The 20998-nt window shown below is 44.9% G+C and overlaps 1 protein-coding gene across 3 annotated transcripts in view; it reads left to right on the top strand.

Annotated features, from left to right (window-relative positions):
- Window positions 1-20998, top strand: part of ADGRD1 (adhesion G protein-coupled receptor D1) — a 382252-nt gene that overhangs the window by 16610 nt on the left and 344644 nt on the right. For all 3 annotated transcript variants that reach the window (XR_012648032.1, XM_075012922.1, XM_075012921.1), the window contains one exon: window positions 3029-3151. Coding sequence is in view for 2 of the 3 variants with exons in the window: in XM_075012922.1 (XP_074869023.1) it covers window positions 3029-3151 (123 nt within the window). In the remaining variant the exon portion in view is untranslated. The remainder of the gene's footprint in view (window positions 1-3028; window positions 3152-20998) is intronic.

Raw genomic sequence — 20998 nt, 5'->3', positions numbered from 1 at the left:
AACAAATGAGGCACAGACCTCCTATGTTTTTTAAGGACGAATGGTTCTTTTGAAGATGGGGATTACTTTAAAAAAAGCCACATCTATACTGGTTTTCTTCTTTCAAAAGAAAAATATGCAAATGAGGTGCCAGATATGTAAATCTGCACCTCATTTGCATTTTTGAATTCCCTCATTTGCATGCCTCTTTCGAAGGAGGAACACTAGTGTAGCTGTAGCCTAACAGAAAAAGCAGGTGCAGGTGTGTTTGAGTGTGTGTGTGCCTGTATTTAATGTAAACTGTTCTATGTCTACATCAGCCAATATGTCAAAGGGAGAGTAATTAGAGTGGCAAATAATGACTACCCAGGCAGACACTTTCAATAAAAACTTACTGGTTCTGAATCTTCACTCACTTGCACCAGTATAAACCTGGAGTCACTTCACTGAATTCAGTATGGTTGCTGTAAATTTCTACTAATATAACTGCATTTGGAATCTGACTATCTACTAACCTCATAATTAGGTATCAATTTACAACTGGTTCTTGGAAAAACTTAAGCAAGCAGTGGGATGGTGAAGGTAGCATAAGTTTAAGTACATGGCAGTTGGGCAGCTTGAATTGTATTGAATTGCATGAGAAGAAAAAGGATTCCTGTACTATGTTTTTCTGCTCATTAATAGCAGGAGTGGGCTGGCAATTCTGAACTCTGTTAATAATGAACTTCAGATGACCCTGATTCCTTCCAGTCTTCACTTATCTGCTTTATAGTTTTCACAAAATAAGATATACTCGATGTGAGCATTTAAGAGCATTACACAGATGCCAAAGGAAATACTATGAAAACAGGCATGTGTAACTCTTTGGGCTTTATCCTTGCTAGGTTAATTCAAAGGTTTGCAGCTCACAGAGAATACAGAAAAGTTTGCTCCACTTTGTAATGAAGGATTTAAAGGCATTAAATGCTAGCTGGAATTTAGAGGGTGATACAGATTTTGCTTTTTGCCGCTAAGGAAGAGAAAATGTCTAGAGATCGTATGCTTTATGAACAGTAAATTTAGAATGAATGAAGAAATATTTAGGAACAGATTCACTAAAGCTGTCTTTGACATCTCCCTGAACCAGCCTGTGCTATTTGTGGGGTCACCTGGGCGGGGGGCAGGCTTACTTGGATGCTGGCTGTCTTTCCTCACTCCGTGGTCTCAAATGAATACAAACAGCTTTAAGACTCAACTCAAGAGACACAATAACATGCAGTACACTTTAGGGTGTAAAGCTGTAGTAGTAGTGGTGGGCAAGATATGTTCTACAGGCTGGATAGGTCCTACCTAACACTCGGTCCAGCCTGTGGGCTGGATCTGGCCTGCATACTATTTATATCCTGCTGCTGGGTAGCTGCAGGGTTGGGAACTGTAGGCTTTTTGAATAGCCACAGGAACCCCAAGTGGAGGCCAAAATGTGCGGTAGCTGTGGGGGTTGGGCACAGTGAGCCTGGAACTCTTTAAATTGCTGCTATTTAAAGGGCACCTACCCCACACCTCTACCAGCAGCCTGAGGTTCCTGTGGCAATTTAAAAAGCCTGGGGCTCTGTGTCCCTGCGGGTACCCAAGCACCAGGATATAAATCATATGTGGGCCAGATCCAGTTTGTGGGCCAGATCTGCCCACCATCCATATCTTGCTCACCCCTGCAGTAGATGAAAGATGGTGAGGTAAGAAATGTGTGACCCCTGAGGGCTTATCAAAATTTGTGAAGCTGTCCCCAGGTAAAACTTACTGCACGCCCCTATCTAATAGCATACCTAGCCATCTCTCTGGATAAGTGTGGAGGTGAATTGGGCTATAGCTCTGCCTCTACATCCTTGGGGAGATTTGGCAGTGCCAAAGGGTCAAGTCTCTGCATTCTCCTGGCCCATGGATTGTTACTGAGTTGGATCAAACACAAAGGGTACATGTAAAAAAATCTTGTAACCTTGTCCTTCACCATGTATCTGTACCAGGGCCATACACAATCTTTCCTTATCTCTGTTATTACCTCCTGGTGATTGCAGATACCAATCAGAGCCCTGGATGAGACATCTGTATCTCCCAGCAGAAAAAAGACCATATTACCCTGGCCACTGTCTGTGGGATAACTCTTGTCCTTAAAGTGTTTTTTTTTCCAGAAAGCAGTGTTTTGGAGAAGCCATAAGAGATCCTGAATACCCACTGTCCTCATAGATCCATGGCTGTGTTTGCAAACATGGTGTTATTAATGGTAGTGCGCAAGACAAAATCCAAATCAGGCAATTACATTCTGTCTGCCTAAACTGTAAATAAAGAAAAGTTGTGTGGTATTTTTGTGTTCTGCAGAATGAAGTGTTGCTAGGAACCTCTCTTCAGTATTAACAAAAACCCTGCCTGGTGTACTTCTGGGAAACTAGCATGCATAAGTATCCTGAGATAAAAACACAGAAAAGACAAAACACTTCATTTCCAAGGTCCTAGGTCTGCTGCTGTCTGGGGGCAAACTTAACCCCATGGTAAACCTAAAACTCTTTTGGGTGTGTCTACACAGCAAAGTTATTTTGAAATAATGGCTGCTATTTGAAATAACTTCCTTTAAAATGTTCTTTTTCATGAAAAATGGTCAAAAAGTCATTTTCTAAAAGAGAAATGTTTGTAGGAGTCAAAAATTTTCCTGGGGTGTGGAGAAGAATTTCCTGAGTAGCTTTACTTCTGGACAGTAAGCTAGAAATGACTATCAGGAACAGACCTCTGAAATATATGAACTTCACTCAGACAATTTTCAAGCAGTAACTTCTGGCCCTGCTGGTTCACCTACATGGATGGTTGAGTTGCACAGGAGATTAGAAAGGGCAGATACATACAATATTCATAGATTATAAACCATGATAAGACTGTAAGATGTCTTTCATTTAATTTATTCTGAAAAAGGAGGGATAGAAAGATAAACATATTAAAAATGCTCGATCATTTGAGTCATGTCCCGAGAAACTGTCAGCATACAAGCATGTTAAAGGACTATATTTTAATTTTCCTTCCTTAGATATTGTAGAAGGAATGGTCAACAAAGGAATTTACCTCACTGGAGAAAAAGGAGTTACTTTTCTATTCTTTGGAAGCTATCAAAACTCTTGCATTAGTAATCCAGATATTTGTGGACCTGAAGGTGAGTGGCAAGCCATCATTAGTACTGTTTGTTTTTTATTATGCTGCAGTCCTACTAAATGACACTAGCTATGTTGAGTTGGGCCATATCTGTCTTTGGAGGACTGATCCACCAGCCTCAAGATACTCTGGAAAGTAGTGTCAGTGATTTTTTGAAAGTCTTTGTTAAAAAAACAACTCTAACTGGGAACGTGAAGTTATGAGGTATAAGTACGTAACAAAGTTCCTTATTTTGCAAATACAATTTCTCTCTGAAGTTCTAATTTATGATTTTACCAATTACTGAGTAAAAACAGTTATAGTTAGATATGAAAAAAACACATTGACTTTTCTGTCATGAATACCAGTTTAAAATTCAATGGGATTAGACAGCCTCTAAATGGCTATTGTGAGAGCAGAATTAGTCATCCTGACTTCCAAAACAATATCCCTTCACACAGTGAGAACAGAAATACTCCTGAAATGCTGTAGCATGTCACACAGGTGTTTTGCAGGGTTCAAATTTAGATACATATATGAAGTCTCTTTGCACAGTTTGCTTTTCAGATTTAGATAGGGGCTCTTCAGTGACTAACGACCTGGTCATAATAGTCATGCCAGCGAAGAGGGATTTTGCCTTTATCATCACCGGGTATAGGACTGGCTGCAATATTGAGTTATGAAGTGCTACATCTGTTGCTCAAAAAGTAGTCATTTTCACAGTAAGAATTAAATAGACTACTTGTGATTTATACAGAGCATCTGATGGGTCACTGCACCATTAGCTATGTGCACGTGAGACAGGAGAGGCATGATGCACAAAAAGTGAAGGAGTGGTCTGCTGCATATCATGAGGTTCACTTGTTTAGCTCATGTGGCAAAGCCAAGACTAAATGCCCTTCAGCTGATCCACATCCAGCAAAGACTGCATTAGATCTCATATGCTATGAACTGGATGTGGCAGCTAGAATAGCATTGTGGATGGAATGTCTCCAAGATGCTGCTGATAGTTGTGTTGGCAGTTTAAAAAGTGACATTCTTTTTCCCTCTGTGAGTGAGAGTCAAATCAGTATCCCAAGAAGACATTGTGTGAAAGCTGGCTGAAATTCTTTGCCAAAAATATTTTGGATAAAAATGCAAATTTGGCAGTGCAGTTTTTGTGAATTTTTGTCAGTTTTGCCAATTTTTTGTGGCAAAAAGTAGAGGATTCTATCCACCCTCTACCCCAATGGTAAAGTGTTACGTTTTAACATTTTTAGAAATGGCTCTTTTGTTTTGAGATTTTCTTTAATTTTATTTTTTTAAAATAAAACATTTCAGGGCAAATAAAACCTTTCATTAGACTGCAAACTAATATTTTTCTAATTCTAAGAAAATTCTATTTTCTATTCTATTTATTGTTTCTATTTTTCTGATGCAAAACCAAGGTCTTATTCACTAATGATCCCAAAACACTTTTCAAAAGAATAAGAGTATCATTTCATATGGATTCAGAGCGGTTAAGGATAGCTTCTGCCAATTGCCAATATATGTAATTATTTTTCTATCTAAGGTACCCTTTGGGCTGCTTTCAGTTGATTTCTTTTTTGCTCATTGGCACTATACAGCTGGGTTGTTTTGCTAGTGCTGCTGCTGTGTACTATTAGTCAGTGGGAGCTTTTAACTGATTTGTGTGTGTGCAGGAATGGACTCCTATATCTTAGCCTGAAGCTGGGTTTTGTGCAGGCGAGGGAAATAAAGTTATTCTTGTAACATATGTAATCAGGGCCCAGTTCTGTAGTTGGTTACACTGATGTAAATCTCCTGAACTAAACAAGGCACTGTAGAGGAAAATTTGTTTGGGGCAGGGAAAGCTGGGAGAAATTCTGTGACCTCTTTTGTGCAAGTCCTTCTGGCCTTGAAATCAGTATGTCTCTGAGTAAAGACTTGTAAGTAACACTATTTGATGTGAATGTTGGCATTTTCCCCATGGATAAATAGCTTCATTAGGCAGAATAACTCCACAGACATCTCTGGCATTACTTTGGCTTTATATTCGGTAAATAGGGTTGCCAAGTTTTGTTGGACGTATTCACAGAGATTTAATCATGTGGCATAATCCTTAATTCCTGGAGCCTTCTGGCCAGTTCTGGAGGGTTGACAGCACTATGGTTAAATGACAGCAGAAGGTGGCCCTTTGTTTGGTATCTCTTAATGTGAGTTGAGGTTTGTGCTAGACAGCCTATTTTTTATTTCATTAGTAACTAATGAATAAATTGCCTAGGGAAGTTGGAATCTCCATCTCTGGAGATATTTAAGATCAGATTAGATAAACACTTGCCAGGGATGTTCTATATGGTGCTTTGTCCTGCCATGAATGCACAGGACTGGACTCAATGACCTTTCAAGATCCCTTCCAGTTCTAGTGTTCTGTGATTCTATAATTAAATGAACAAGTGATAGTGATGCAAAATGAACCAAAGACTATGTCTGCACTGTGAGATAAATTCAAATTTCTTAATATCAGTTTTATAATATTGGATTTTATAAATTAAAATCTGACTATTCTCACCTCCCCATGTGGTCCTCACATCACTGCCACACTCAACTGGCAAACGTGGACTGTTGCAGCAGTGCACTGTGGGAACCTATCCCACAGTTCCCTCATCCCCATCGCATGCTGGGTATTTTCACTAATATTTGACATCACCTTTCCACATTCCATTCCCCTCATTCCCCTTCCGTGTTAAGCAAACATCCATTTTTGGATGGAAAAGGAGGGCATCAACAAAGATAGCGAGATTAACTCTGTCTTCCATAACTGACTTGCTTTTTAAAATTGTAGCTGTAACTGAATTATCAAGGATTTCATAAAAATCAGCAGGTGTGTGTCTTCTCAACTGGCTGTCCACTGCTTTTCCCACCTCCTTTGATTCCATCTGGTCCCTGAAAATAATACAGGGACAAAGAAAACCATGAAGAAAGAGTAGATGGTAAAGATTTGGAAAAAAGAGTTGCTGAGGAAAGGGTTTTTGGGTTCACAGTCCACTATACAGCTTCTGTGAACAGTCTGTGTTCTCAGTTGGCCATCCACCGACTCCTCTGCATGAAGGGGTCCAAAGGAAGAAGAAAGAGGATAGAAAAGGCTAGAAAAAATGATTTTTGTCTTCCCTCTTCACTACACAGAAATTGCCAACACATGGGATGGGCTTGCCAAATTTTCTTGCCATTGTGGGGTAGTTTGGAGTTTGGGAGGTTGAATGGCCAGTTGACATGGTCACTGAAAATCTTTTTTGGCTTTAGGGTGTGGGGTCTGTGGTTTGAGGGCCATTTGAACCATTCCCCTGGGTGGCTGTAAGCCCCCACAGTTTGTAGATGCCAAGGGAGACTTCCCCCTGGCAGCAGCAATGCCCCAAAACTCTGAGCCACCAGGGGGTACTTCCACCCTGTGGAAGAAAGGCCCCGAAAATATTTTTGGTGGGGGGGCCAGTTGAAGCAGTCCCTCCCCACCCGAACAGCTGCAAGCCCCCCAAAATCTTTCCTGCCCTTGGAGCCCTAACCATGTGCAAGCCAGAGCATGGTGCTGCCTGCCAGCACGGTCAGCACCAAACAGCAGGCACGTCATTTTATTGGGTCAGGGACTAGCTATGTGATATGGTTGAGTGCAGGAGAAACGCCAACTGCGTGGCACCTGTGCGGGAGGGATGGTGGCATGTGCACAAATGTAAGCTTAACTGCCTTAAATCTGAATTTAGTGTAGATGTAGCCAAAGCCAGGTTGAAACTGGGGGCATGCTATGCTTCCTGGGCCCCTTATTTTTGCGATTCGTGGTAATTCTGACTGCCTCTGTGTCCCACCTTAAAACTCTGGAGCTTCAATAAACAAATGGATAACATGATTCCATATGGCATCCTGAACTTGGGGCTGGCTTATATGGGCTAGTTTCCATCCCCAGAATAACTAATAAAAATGCCTGTTAGGTTTGCAGGGGAAGAATTTCCCCAGGCAGCCTTGCCTAAAATTGTGCAGCCTAGGTTGGGAGTCAAATGATTTTTTTGATACATGTATAATATGCAAGGTCAACTTTCATGGCTTTGACACTGGAGAGGCTCTTAGAGGGCTTGCCACAGCTGCAAATCATCAGCATTCACAATCTTTTTTTTTCCCCCAGATGTGATATAACGTTTAATTTTTAGCTTTTGTATTTGGTTATGGGATTCAAAAAACTGTCAACGGACTGCTAAAATATTTGCCAGATGTAGTTACAGGGTTGGTTACACCAAGTGGAGTGTGGTTTAAATAAATACTACACAGATTGTGGAGCCTAAGCCAGGAGTTTTTACTCAGGCTAAACTGTCCTTTCTGCTGCCTTATCTCATTATCTGCTGCTCACCACACTCTGTTCACTATTTCTTATCCTTAGCAACACCATTCTTTGTCTTGTCTCTCCTCTCTTTGACCCCTTTTTTCTCACCACAAATCCTCTCTCTACCTTTTTTCCTACCTGGTCACTGGCCCCTTTTTATTCCCCTTATTTATACCTCAGTCTTCCTCCTCACTGGCAACTCTCATCATCTCCCTAGCAGGAAAACCCAGGAGGATGCTAAGGGGGAAGATTTCTCAGTGAGTTTTTTCCCCACACTGATATTTATCTGCAACAGGGGCAGAGGGGATTGATTACTCCCCACAAAACTGGTTTCAGACTTGCTCTTAGACCATATGGATCTTCAAGTATCTGCTTGTATCGCAGGGGATTGATAGGAGGCTAGGTCTATGTCGCTGTAATATGACAACTGTGGGTGTCCAGACACCCTCTCCCCACTGGGCAAGAGGAAATCTGTCTACAGTAGGCCCCCTCCATGTATGGGTCCAGGTCAGGGGGCTGCAACCTGCAGCTCCGGAGACTCATGTGGCTTCTTAAGGACTTCTTTGTGGCTCCTGATGCTATAGTTGCAAAGTAAAAAAACCCTCCTGATTATTTAAACGATAAATGGTGAATGTCCTGCAGTAAACATGTATTACATTACAAATCATTGTGTGTGCTGTTCTGAAAATAGGGGGTTACAGAAATATGGTTTGATGTTATTTATTAAGGGCCATCTCGTATTCACGTGCATCATGGCTCTTGAACTATTGAGTTTTTTACTGCATTAAAAAAAGAATAGCTCTTCTTGCTGTTTTGGTTGCTGACCCCTGGTCTAGGGAGTATGATGCAACCTGTAAATTATAAGTACAGGGAAGAAAAAATGGTATTTAACCATTAGGTTGCTGTCAAAAGCTGTGTCTACACGTGCACGCTACTTCGAAGTAGCGGCACTAACTTTGAAATAGCGCCCGTCGCGGCTACACGCGTCAGGCGCTATTTCGAAGTTAACTTCGACGTTAGGCGGTGAGACGTCGAAGTCGCTAACCTCATGAGGGGATCGGAATAGCGTCCTACTTCGACGTTCAACGTTGAAGTAGGGACCGTGTAGACGATCCGCGTCCCGCATCGTCGAAATTGTGGGGTCCTCCATGGCAGCCATCAGCTGGGGGGTTGAGAGACGCTGTCTCTCCAGCCCGTGCGGGGCTCTATGGTCACCGTGTGCAGCAGCCCTTAGCGCAGGGCTTCTGGCTGCTGCTGCTGCAGCGGGGGATTCATGCTGCATGCACAGGGTCTGCAACTCGTTGTCGGCTCTGTGTATCTTGTGCTGTTTAGTGCAAGTGTGTCTGGGAGGGGCCCTTTAAGGGAGCGGCTGGCTGTTGAGTCCGCCCTGTGACCCTGTCTGCAGCTGTGCCTGGCACCCTTATTTCGATGTGTGCTACTGTGGCGTGTAGACGTTCCCTCGCTGCGCCTATTTCGATGTGGTGCTGCGCAACGTCGATTTTGAACATCGACGTTGCCAGCCCTGGAGGACGTGTAGACGTTATTCATCGAAATAGCCTATTTCGATGTCGCCACATCGAAATAGGCTACTTCGATGTAGGCTTCACGTGTAGACGTAGCCAAACTAACCAAAGGAAACCACATGATCTTGTGTGGTAACTCTTGGCTCTCCTTCCCATCATTCCTTTTTGTGCTGTTTTAATTAGTAAGGTTGGATGGGATTTTCAGAAGCATTTGTAATTTGGAATGCAGACACATCCTGACAGCAGGGTTAAGCCAGTGCTGAGCACTTGAAAATCACTCTCATTATTAATATACTCAGGGACAGAGCCTATCAATTATCATTCGTGTAGTAAGTGCTATATGGCTGGTAATCTAGTGGAAGTACTTTGGTAGGAATTATTTTTGGGAGCAGATGTTGGCCTTTAGTGTTCGTTTGCAAGCTCTTCAGGCCACAGGATTCTTTTAATAGGTCTGTATAGCACCTAGCATGTCTGGGGCTCTATCGTGTTGTCAGCTTGCATGACTTTTCCCATGACTCTTGCGATATTGGCTGTGTTCCTTTTAGCTTTCCCTATGTCTAAGCAGAATGGATTTTATGTGTATGGAGGTGATGTGTGACACAGAGATGATGAGCGACTCATCATCTTCATACTGGTGCACATAACAAAATTTCTATGGTGGGGTGAAGCCAGGGGATTACGAGTGTGGATGGGGGCTCAGACCTGGAGCAGAGGGTTGGGTGCAAAAGTATGAGGCTCCAGCTGGAGGTGTGGGCTCTAGAGTGGGGCTGTGATTTAAGGGGCTCAGGAATGGATCAGAAAGTTGGGAAGCAGAGGTATGAGGGCTCTGGCTGGGGGTAGAGGCACTAGATAGACCTGGGGCTGAGGGGTTTGGGGTTCAAGAGGGAACTCCAGGTTTGGGGAGGGGCTCATGCCTGGGGGTTGGGGTACAGGAGGGGTAAAGGCTCTGGATTGGTTGTGTGGACTGTGAGGTGGGACAGGTCGTGAGGGGTTTGGAGTGCAGGAAGTGGCAGTGGGTTGAAGGGCTCAGAGTGGAGCTGGGGTTTGAGCTAACATGGGCTGCTCCTGGTCAGTAGTGCTAATGCAGGTTGTCTGATGCCTGCCTGTTTTGGGGCACTGTGCTGTGCCCTGAGAGCTGCCAGCTGGTCTGGTTTCTGGGTGAGGGAGCCATGAGGCTCCACAGTGCACCATGCAGGCTTCTTTCACCAGAAGCACTGCCCCCGCCAGCTCCTCTTGGCTGGGGAACTGGCCAGTGGGAGTGCAGAGCTGGTGCTCAGGGTGGGAGCAGCAAGAGACCTTTTGGTCCACTGCCAAGGAGCTGAACCTGCTTCTGGCCACTTCCCCACTCACCATGTCTGCTCCTTGCTGGAACTGCCTGGGAGGAGCTCCTCTCCTGTGGCTGCATCAGTTCTCTGCTGGGGCCAACCATGAGGTACTAGTAGCAGCTGGAGATGGGGTGTAATTTATATTTGATCATGAAGCATTACTCAGCATCCATTCAGGGCCTATACCAGAAACCCTGCAGCAGGCCTGGGCAGTATAAATGGCTCCTAGCCCTTTTGCATCATCTAGGCCCCTGGGCTGGGCTGTCGCTCACTGTTGGCTGGCCTGATGGTGGGCCAAAGTTTTATAAAAGTTGCAATACATTTCAGTGCTTCCCCAACATTAACTGAAAAATGTACTTTGGAAAGATTATAGACAACAAATGGTGGTGTGCATCTTTGAGGGTTTTCCCTTATCTGTCCATTTGTAGCTTGCTTCTCTCCACTCTGCCTTTCTTTTCCACTGAGAATATTTTAGAGTGTTCACAGTATGTTAATGCTGTAGAAGATTAAAATGACCAATAAAATTATGGGGCAAGTCACAAATTCTCTGGTAATGATTTAGAGAAAAGGACTGAAAATATTACAAGAGTAAACAAAGGAGCTGTAAGATCAATGGAAAATACATTGAAACTGTAGGGATCCAGGTGGAATGCTGCAAGTGATTGTGAGGTGTGACTTCTGCAATACCGCAGCCAGATGGGTAAATTAAGAGGCGGTGTTTATTTCAAATTTTCTTGCTTTTTTTAATTTAGGCCATTCTTTAAAATACTGACAAGACATGACACAAGATTTGTTCATAGTGGTCTGGTGCAGCAAATATGGTATGTTATGACTTCTAAAAGTGGTAAGAATTCATACAACAGTCAATATTTAGTTGCTAAAGGAAAATAGAGGAGTAGAGGAGTTTATTCAGTGTTCTGCTACAAGCATGTTTCTTTACACAATACCATATCTTACATATATTTTTCATACCAGTGGAAAATAAAAGCATCATCAGTAAATCGCATTATTTCTACACCTATAACATTATAATCAGAATAAATTTTATTTTTATGGTGCCATTTCCAGCACTTCATAAACAAGAATATTAAAACCATAAATTACCAAAATATTCAGAAAATGAAAATGGGAAGAGAAGAATGATATAAATAGAATCATATCATAGAATACTAGGACTGGAAGGGACCTCGAGAGGCCATCGGGTCCAGCCCCCTGCCCCAATGGCAGGACCAACTACTGTCTAAACCATCCCTGATAGACGTCTGTCTATCCTGTTCTTAAATATCTCCAGTGATGGAGATTCCACAACCTCCCTTGGCAATTTATTCCACTGTTTGACCACCCTGACAGTTAGGAACTTTTTCCCAATGTCCAACCTAAACCTCCCTTGCTGCAGTTTAAGTCCATTGCCTCTTGTTCGATCCTCAGAGGCCAAAAAGAACAAGTTTTCTCCCTCCTCCTTATAACAATGATCCACAGCAGGCTAGTATTCTAACCACTGGACAATCCTCTCCTCACATCTCCTCTGCCAGAACTTGTCAAAATGTGGGGAAAGGTTCTCCAAGTTTCAGTTTCTCATCATTCATAATAAATTTACTCAGGGAACATAGATTTCTGTCAGAGACGGGGAATGGAAAATTGGATCATAGATTGCTGGGTATTAGTAGCATTAACCTGATCTGTACCTGCACCAGTCCATGACTCTTATAATAACATTAGACACTATGGTTGAGATTAAAGCTGCCCTCGGGGCTTTGGATGCCCAAATCCTATTACAGGTAGACTCCTCCAAGTCTGGCACTCTCTGGTTTGGCAACATCTGTGGTCCAGCATAGATGTCCACTTATCATGGGTGTCGCCAAGATTTCTATAGGCCCATGAAGTTTGTTTACTGCCACCAGTCCTGGCTCTCTGTTTTCTGTGCTGTTATTTAGCTTGAATTTACCCCTTAATATCATCTCAAGAGCCCAGTAAGCAGTGGAAGTGTTGGTAATGTTGCTAGACAATATTGACCTCCTGGGGTTCAGCAAATTCGTCTTCGAGTAGTGTCCCCCATGGGTGCTCCACTATGGGTGTCGGTGTGTCCTTTCATCAGGGCTCAGAGATTTTTCCATAGCCATGTTTTCCCGTGCCACACATGCGCAGAGGTGCCTCCTCGTGTTCTCTGGCACGCTAGCAGCATGAACACCTCAGTTCCTTCTCTACTGTCCTTGGCTGAAGACAGAGCTTCACTAGTCTCCACAAAAGAGTTCAAAGATTAGTTAGTTAGTTGTTAATTTGTTAGCCATTTCCCTAGTCCAAATTTTTCACCCTGTTCTACTTGTTGCATTTAAAAAAAAATTCTTTAACCAGTGTGCCACCTGCAAAGATGTCATGCCTGCCTCAGACAGCCACAAGTCTCGCATCAAGTGCCTTGGGGAAGGCCACCAAACACAGTCCATTGTGCACCGTTCAAGTCTGACTGCAGGAGCCCCCAAGGATTGGACTAACAGATTCAAGACTTCCTTGTACGAGAAGTCTTTACAGCCACCATCCCCAGACAAGCTAGCAGCTAAACCTGCAGCCAAGGGCTGAGGGGTCCAAATGTCCCACAGACTCCAGAGGGTCTCCCATTGCTGATCCAGGTCCCTCTCCTGCTCATTCCTGGCTTCTGGCACCATCTATATGGGATGCGCTGGAAGGGAGGATCTGTCTGGGTTCCCCAGCACCATCCTTGCCTGCACCATTGAAAAAAGGCTCATTCAGTGCTGAAACGTAAACACGTAGCATCAACTTGGGAGCACTGGCAGCACTGAAGACACCCTTGGCACTGGCAAGCCCACTGCTGGCAAAGGCAAAGCAGACCACTCCAGTGTGTGCACCTCCTGCCTTGTTTGCCAGAAAACGGCATCACTCATGCTCTCTGCAACTGAGTGCTTTGCGAAAGTCTAGGGCAAATACCGCCCCCCATTCTTGATCACCAGGGAGGCATCATGGAACTGCCACAGGCATGGCCATTGTCTACCCCTTTCACACCACAAAGACTGGCATGGAGGGACCCAGTGCCGATGTCATTATTGACTAGCCGGCTACCTGATATGGCACTGTCTTGCTGACACTGCTCATTACCTTTGCTGTCGGCTTCCCTGTGCCAATCCCACCACTCTGCATCATCATTCGGCTTTCAGACTCGACCCCTCATTGCTGGTGCCAGAGCTGATGGTGCCAACATATTCTGTTTACATCAGTCAAACCCTGTGCATCCTGGCAGGATGCCTGACCAATTCCAGACACTATGCAATATCATCCCCTGCCTCCACCATAGTTTGCTCACCTTTATTCCTAGCCAGAATAGCAGTGGTCCTCATGGCCTGAAGTGACACAGCACTGGCAGACTCAGTCAGCACCGTCCTCAGTGTCAGAACTGTGCCCACCTCTGTTGTGCCCATCTATGGCTCAGTTCCCTCCATCTGTCTGCCCCGGTACCGAAGGGTCCTCCTCCAAAAGGGAAGGGGCCTCCCCTTTGCATCTATCTTCCTCATTGCCAGACAATGCGATACTCTCCATGTCACCCCCTTCCACCAACAAGGCCTGGTCTTTCCAGGACCTTTTCTGCTGTGTGGCTCAGTCCTTGCACAAGGACACTCAGGAGTTTCTGGTGAAGCAGTACAAGATACTTGGTACAGTGCAACCTCTGCCATTCTCCAGGGTGGCGTTACCTATGGACGAAGCCATCACAGACCCAGCCATGACCACGTGGCGAACTCCAGCGTCCATTGTCCTCACCAGCAAATGAAATACTTTGTAGCACCCAAGAATGCCAAATTCTTGTTCACTTACCCATCCGCTAATTCTTTAATAGTGGACGCGGTCCGTACTAAGACAAAATCATTCAGATCTACACCTCAGGATAAAAACAGCAAAAAGGGGGACATTATGGGCTGGAAAGTATATTCCTCTGGCGTTCTTCTCCTCTGCACACTCAATTATATGGCCATGCTGGTGTATTATAATTTCCAGAACTATTCCAAATTGCAGTAACTTGTCCTGGTGCTACCAGAACACCAGTGCCAGACACTGTCCAACATCAGCAAGGAGGGCCACAGCATCGTCAGCATGGCTGTGCAGTTGGCCATGGACATGGTGGCATGCATCACCACCTCAGTGGTAATCATGCACTATACCTTCTGGTTTATCCCCTCGGGGTGCTCAAGGAACTCCAGCGTAAGGCTGAAGACCTTCCATTTGACCACAGGCATCTGTTTGCTGACAGAACTGATGAGGTCCTTCATTCTATGAAGGACTCCAGGACAAAGCTGCATACCTTATGGATGTACACGCCCGCAGTCAAATGAGCCCAGTACTCTTCGTTCCAACATCTTCGGAACCAATACCAACAGCCCCAGCAACAGCCCCAGTTCCAGGAGCAACATCAAAGGCACAGGCCACAGCACCATCGTTCGAGCAGGCAGCATCAAAGCCAGCAGCCCTTGGCGTCCCACTCGCAACCCTCAGAACAGCAGTTTTGAGAATTTGGTCAATGGTCCCATCCACTGCTTCCAACAGGGCACTGTTCAACCCTTCCTCCACCATCTCCACCCCTTCTTGTGTCAGTGGTCTTTCACCACCACAAACAAATGGGTTTTGTAACTGGTGGAAAAAGCAGACTCCATCCCCTTCAGCTCTGCACCCCATACCCTGTCCCTCTACAGCAGCTGTTCCCAACCTTTTCCATTTTGACAATTCAGGAAGACTTGGTGACTCAAGGCAATTAAAAAATGGGTGGAGGGGGGGAATCAGTGCTGTAACTTGCTAATTTTGCACCTGAGGCAAGAATATAAAATTGTGCCCCCTCATGTTTATGTATTAAATTATTCCATTAAAAAGGGAAAATACATTAATAAAATGCCACTGTTTATTTATAAGTTTATTAGTTTATTATTACACTTAATCTATGTTGTAGTGGGGGAAAGACTCATCCTCAAACCACTCCGCCCTGCCCCCGGTTTAAACCGCAAATGCAGAGGCTGGAGGGGCTGTCGGGGGAGGAGTCACAAACTAAAAAAATGAAAACTCAGAAACCACTACATATGGAAGGCAGGGGCAAAAGGGGGAAGGGAGAAGGGGGTTGAAAATTACTGCGAGAGACTATTAAGTGGCTTGCCTTGGATCACTACGAATATCAAAGACATGGAAGCAGTCTTTGTAATGTGTAAGGCACGGGGGTCTAACTTTTTTTTTCACTAGGGGCCACATGGCTATTTTATAATTGCTCCTGGGGTTGAACACAAAGTAGCCCCAAGCCACCACCCCAACACCACCTTCAGCCTTAAACCCCCCGCAACCAGCTGCCCCAAATGGCCTGCAGCCTTAGACCTTTCCCCAGCAGCCCCTCCAGTTTAAGCCCTCCAGCTGCCCCAAACCACTCCCAGGCTTAGAATGCTCCCTGAAGCCCCAAACTTCCCCCAGGCTTAGACCACCCCACAGCCGTAAACCACACCCAGCCTTAGATTCCCCCCCCTCAGCCCTAAATGACCCCATCCTTAGACACTCCCCATCCTCCTGCAGACTCTTCACTGGGGCTGCTAGGCTGGGTGGCTCTCCCGGCCCACCTGCTCACAGCAGGTAACAGTTGTTAAAACCAATTAACTCAAGTGTTAAGCTTTCAGCACCTCGGCATAAGATAATTGCTATCTCTAGTGATAGAGACAGCTGCTGGAGACAGCAGCTATCTCTATTGATACATATCTGCCTGAGGCAGCAGTGTTAAGAAACTGCAAATGGCTTCTTTAACAGCCACGTGCAGCTGGGAACTGCCTGGCTGGTGACCCTGAACAAATCCAATGGTGACCCATGTTTGGGTCCTGACCCATAGGTTGGGAATCCCTCCTCTACAGGAATCCTTATAATGAGAATCTCCTCGATCAGGAGATCCAAGACCTTCTCAGTTTGGGGGCAGTTGAGTCCATTCCTGAGGAATTCTGGGACAGGGAGTTTTATCCCATCTACTTCCTCACTCAGAAGAAGAGTAGGGGATGGAGACTGATTCTGGGGCTCAGATGACTCAACAAGTACATCCTTTACAGACAGTTCAGGATGGTGACTCTTGTTACCATTATTCTGGCCCTGGACAAGAACAATTTGCTCTCAGCTCTCGACCTACACGATGAGTATTTCCATATCACCATCCAAGCAGCTCACAGGCATTTCCTTTGCTTCACCGTGGGGTGCTCCCACTATCAGAATCAGGTCCTCTCATTCAGCCTTTACCCACAGCACCATGTGTGTTTTCCAAAACTCTGTCAGTGGTGGCTGCTTATCTTTGTCACACACACATCTCAGAACTGGAGTCATCAAGGAGTCGTCATCTTCCCTTACCTGGATGGCTGCTTCATAAAGGGACCATTGCTTCCCGAAGCATGACACGTGATGCACATTACCATGCACCTCCTACTCAGCTTGGGCTTGAATATCAGTTATGCCAAGTCTACAATTCATCCTACTCAAACTCTGAAATTTATAGAAGCTCATGTAAACAACATCACAGCCATGGTATTCCTGCCCATTCAACAGTTTCACACTTGGTGCGACCTCTTTCAGGCGGTGCCTCTGTCACCTACAACTACAGTACGCTCCTGTGTATTGTTACTGCGCCATATGTCCACGACCACGTACATGGTCAAACTTACATGGTCAACTTCAGACATGGCTGGCCTCATGCTATGCCCCAGCCAGGGACCCACTCTCCAAGTCTGTGGCAATCCCTCCATGGGTTCTAGCTTCTCTCCAACGGTAGACACGTCCAGGCAACGTTCTCACCGGCATGCCATTTCACCGACCATCACCGTCAGTCACTCTCACCACAGATGCCTCTCTCCTTGGCTGGGGAGCGCATCAGGGTTTTCATACGGTACAGGGCAGGTGGTTGTTCACCAAACAAACATTTCATATCAATCTGTTGGAACTTTGAGCAGTCTGCAAACATTTCCAGTGGCTGCTAGCTGGCAAATTGGCATTCTTATTGACAACACCACTTGCATGTATTACATCAGCCGACAAGGGAGAGTCTGTTTGCTGTCTCAATGCGGAGGCCATAAGGCTGTAGATGTGGTGCATCTGATACCAGATCAACCCTCTAGCTACATATCTCCCTGGAGTACTCCACACCATGGCTGACATCCTGAGTTGCATATTCATGGACCACCACAAATAGGAATGTCACACGGCGGCCCTCAGTCAGATATTTCAAATATGGAGTTATCCTCACATAGACCTGTTCGCCACCAGACACAACAAGAAATGTCACCAGTACTGTTCCAGAGCTGGGCTTATGAGGCACTCCCTCAGGGACGTCTTTGTCATCATATGGAACATGCCTCTTTTGTACATGTTTCCTCCCATCCTGCTTCTCCACAAGGTGTTACTCAAGATCAAACAAGACCAAGCCCTCGTCATTCTAGTAGCCCTGGCCTGGTCCAGACAGACTTGGTACCTTACTTCTTTTGGATGTCACTATCCTTATCCATTTCCTCCTCACCATGACCTTCTGTCTCAGGACTTTGGCTGCACTCTGCACCCCAATCCCCTCAAGATGCATCTCCACACAAGGCTCCTTCATGGCTCCACAATGCAGAAACCACGTGCTCTGAGGGATTAAAGAGAATCCTTGTCAATAGTAGATGGGAATTGACGCTCAAGTCAATTTCATAAATGGAGGCGGTTTTCCCACTGGATGGACTCCCACCATTCCATGCCTCCTCATACCATACCTTTGCCTATCGTTTTGGATTACCTTCTGCACCTGCGTGAGTCAGGCCTTAGCCTCAGCACGGTCTGGGTGGACACCGCAGCCATAGTGGCATTTCACCAACCTGAAGAGGAGTTTTCATTCCTGGCCCACCCTATCACCAAATATTTTTTAACGGTCCTCCAAAACACCTGTCCATCAGTCCACCCTCCGGTTCCCATATGGAACATTTATCATGTGCTTCACTGCTTATGAAGTCTCCCTTTGAGCTCTAAGCAACATGCTCCTGGCTTCACCTGTCTTTGAAGATTTTGTTTCTTGTGGTGACCATGTCAGCCACACATTTTGGGGAACTGGCTGCCTTAATGGCTGTGCCCCACTACATGGTGGAGCACCTTGTGACCTCATCCCAAGTTTCGACCCAAGGTTTCCTCACCATTCCACATTAATAAACCAATTCACTTACCCGCGTTTTTCCCGAAGCTCCATTCTGAACCAGCACATGTGGCATGGCATATGTTAGATGTCTGTCAGGCATTAGCCTTTTACATTGGCCATATGACGCCATGGCGCCAGTCTTCCTGCTTTTTCCTATCCCTCATGGAATGGTCCAAAGGCTTGCCCATCTCATCCCAGAGACATTCTAAGTGGGTCTCCTCCTGTATCCACACTTGTTATTCACATCATCGTAGGAGCTTCCGGGTGCCATCATGACCCACTCAACCCACGCTATGTCTTCCACTGCTACCTTCCTCAAGAATGTACCTCTTATGGACATTTGTAAAGCAGCCACATGGTCTTCTAGCAATACATTTTCTTGGCACTATGCTCTCTCATCTTCCATTGCATTTTCTCTCCAAGTGGGCCAAGCTGTACTGTCTACTGTGGTACTGACTGAGCTCCAAACCCACCTCCATTCTGTGACTGCTGCTTTATAGTCACCCAGAGTGGAGCACCCATGGGGACACTACTTGAAGAAGAAGAGGAAGTTACTCACCTTGTGCAATAACGACAGTTCTTTGAAATGTGTGTCCCTGTGGTTGCTCCACTTCCCTCCCTCCTTCTCCTGCTTTGAAGCGTCTTGGTCTAATTGTCAGATAGAGAAGGAACGGAGGAACCCATGCCACACACATGCCAGAGAGAATGAGGAGATGCTTCTGCGCATGCGCTGCATGGGAAACCATGACTATGGAAGAATCTCCAAGCATCGGTACGGGGACACACCGACATTCAGAGTGGAGCACCCATGGGGACGCACATCATGAAGAACCATCATTACTGCACAAGGTGAGTAACTTCCTGTTCTCTGGTTTGGCACCACTCAGATCCTGGGGGTGCCTGTAGTTTTAATGGGTATTGGACATTCAAATTCTAAAATATCTCAGTCTATATTACATTGTAGGCTCTATCTCTTTATTCTTATTTCTGCTGGGTTCTGGGCAATAGCTTTGTGAATTGAAAACTTGCCCCAGGCCACTGAAAAGTTACTGGAGGTTTTTATGCCTTGGGCAGGTGTCTGCAAACATTTAGTCCTTCCTCCTAGGAAATTTTGGGGTGGCAGATGTTTTGATTTGGGTTTAAAACCATGATAAATTCTGCACTGTTGAAGGAGTTTTGCCTTTGATTTTTAATTTTTTTAAATTTTTTTGGTTCATCATAGTTAAAATCCTAAAGGGTGAAGAAAAAATCAGAGTAGGGGGACTTACATGACTTGAAATCAAGAAGGTTAATGGAACTGCAAGATACTTAGGCTGATGTCTATTCTTGCAGAGCATAGCAATAACTTAAATCTGTCTCAGGGTTTGTCTACACAATAGGGCAGGGGTTGGCAACCTGCAGCTCCAGAGCCACTTGCAGCTACCAAGGCTGACGCCGCTTAAACTGAATTAGTGTTTTTGTTTAAGTGGAGGCCGCCTCTGGAGCTGCAGAGCAGTCAGTAGTATGCTTGGATTTAGTTGCTTTTGCTCTCCACTCATGAGGCCATGAAGCAATTCACGAGAAGCAATGAAGGGGCATAAAACCGTAGGTGCCTTCCTTAATGGTGAATCTCTACTCTCATCTGAGTTGAGGATATTGTGAAGATTTTGCTATTGATCTGGAAAAGTCCTATGTATGTTATTGGAAGTAATAAGGTTCTTATAAAAAGATATCTGTATAGTTCAGCTTCGCCTTCACTCCACTCCTGTCTATTTCTGTTCTGTTGTATTTTGTTTGGCTGTAGAGGGGCTCCCTGTCCACAGTTATTACAGACGTCTGTTGAGACAGGATGTAATTTATATTTGACCACTAAGAATTTTCATACACACCCAAACTTATCTGGACAGATTTACTTCCTAAATTCTATGTGGATTATTATGAGGAAGTTTACAAGGAGCTCATTTAATTTCCCTTTTAAGTTCAGCATTGCAAAAAGTGATAAAATTGCATTTAAGGAGGATGTAAGGTTTTATTCTAAACTCCTGAGCTATATTTCTTTTTCTTGATGCTTATATGGCATCTACTGGATATTTGATGGCTTTGGACCAAGAAAACCTGGGTTGAACAACCTGCAAAAGGTAGACATAGTTGGCCTTTGGGAGAATGTGTGACAGTTTTTTCACCTTGGCTTATGATATCACACAGGAAGCAAAGTCATTACTTATATGGCAGATATCCAAAGGAAACCCAAATGATCTGATGCTTCCAGCACGTGACTATTTTCTCTGAATTAGTATTGAATCAAAGCCTCAGGATTTTGTGAGAACGCAGTTTCTTGCAACAGCTGCTTTTCAGATGAGACATGAAACCAAATTCTGCTCCTGACTAGAGCTGTTTAGAATATTTGTATCTGCTCTTAAAGCCAACTGGAGTGAGCCTTGAGCTGGGGTTAGCTGTTTTCAGAAGCTTTGACTCACACTGATGAGATTTGACAAGCACAGGGCTGATGCTGTTTGCATACTGATCCATAACT

The sequence above is a fragment of the Carettochelys insculpta genome, chromosome 18, assembly GCF_033958435.1.
Source record: "Carettochelys insculpta isolate YL-2023 chromosome 18, ASM3395843v1, whole genome shotgun sequence".
NCBI classification, from domain to species: Eukaryota; Metazoa; Chordata; order Testudines; family Carettochelyidae; genus Carettochelys; species Carettochelys insculpta.
The sequence above is the reverse complement of the archived record's forward strand: the minus strand, read 5'-3'. Positions and strand labels throughout refer to the sequence as shown.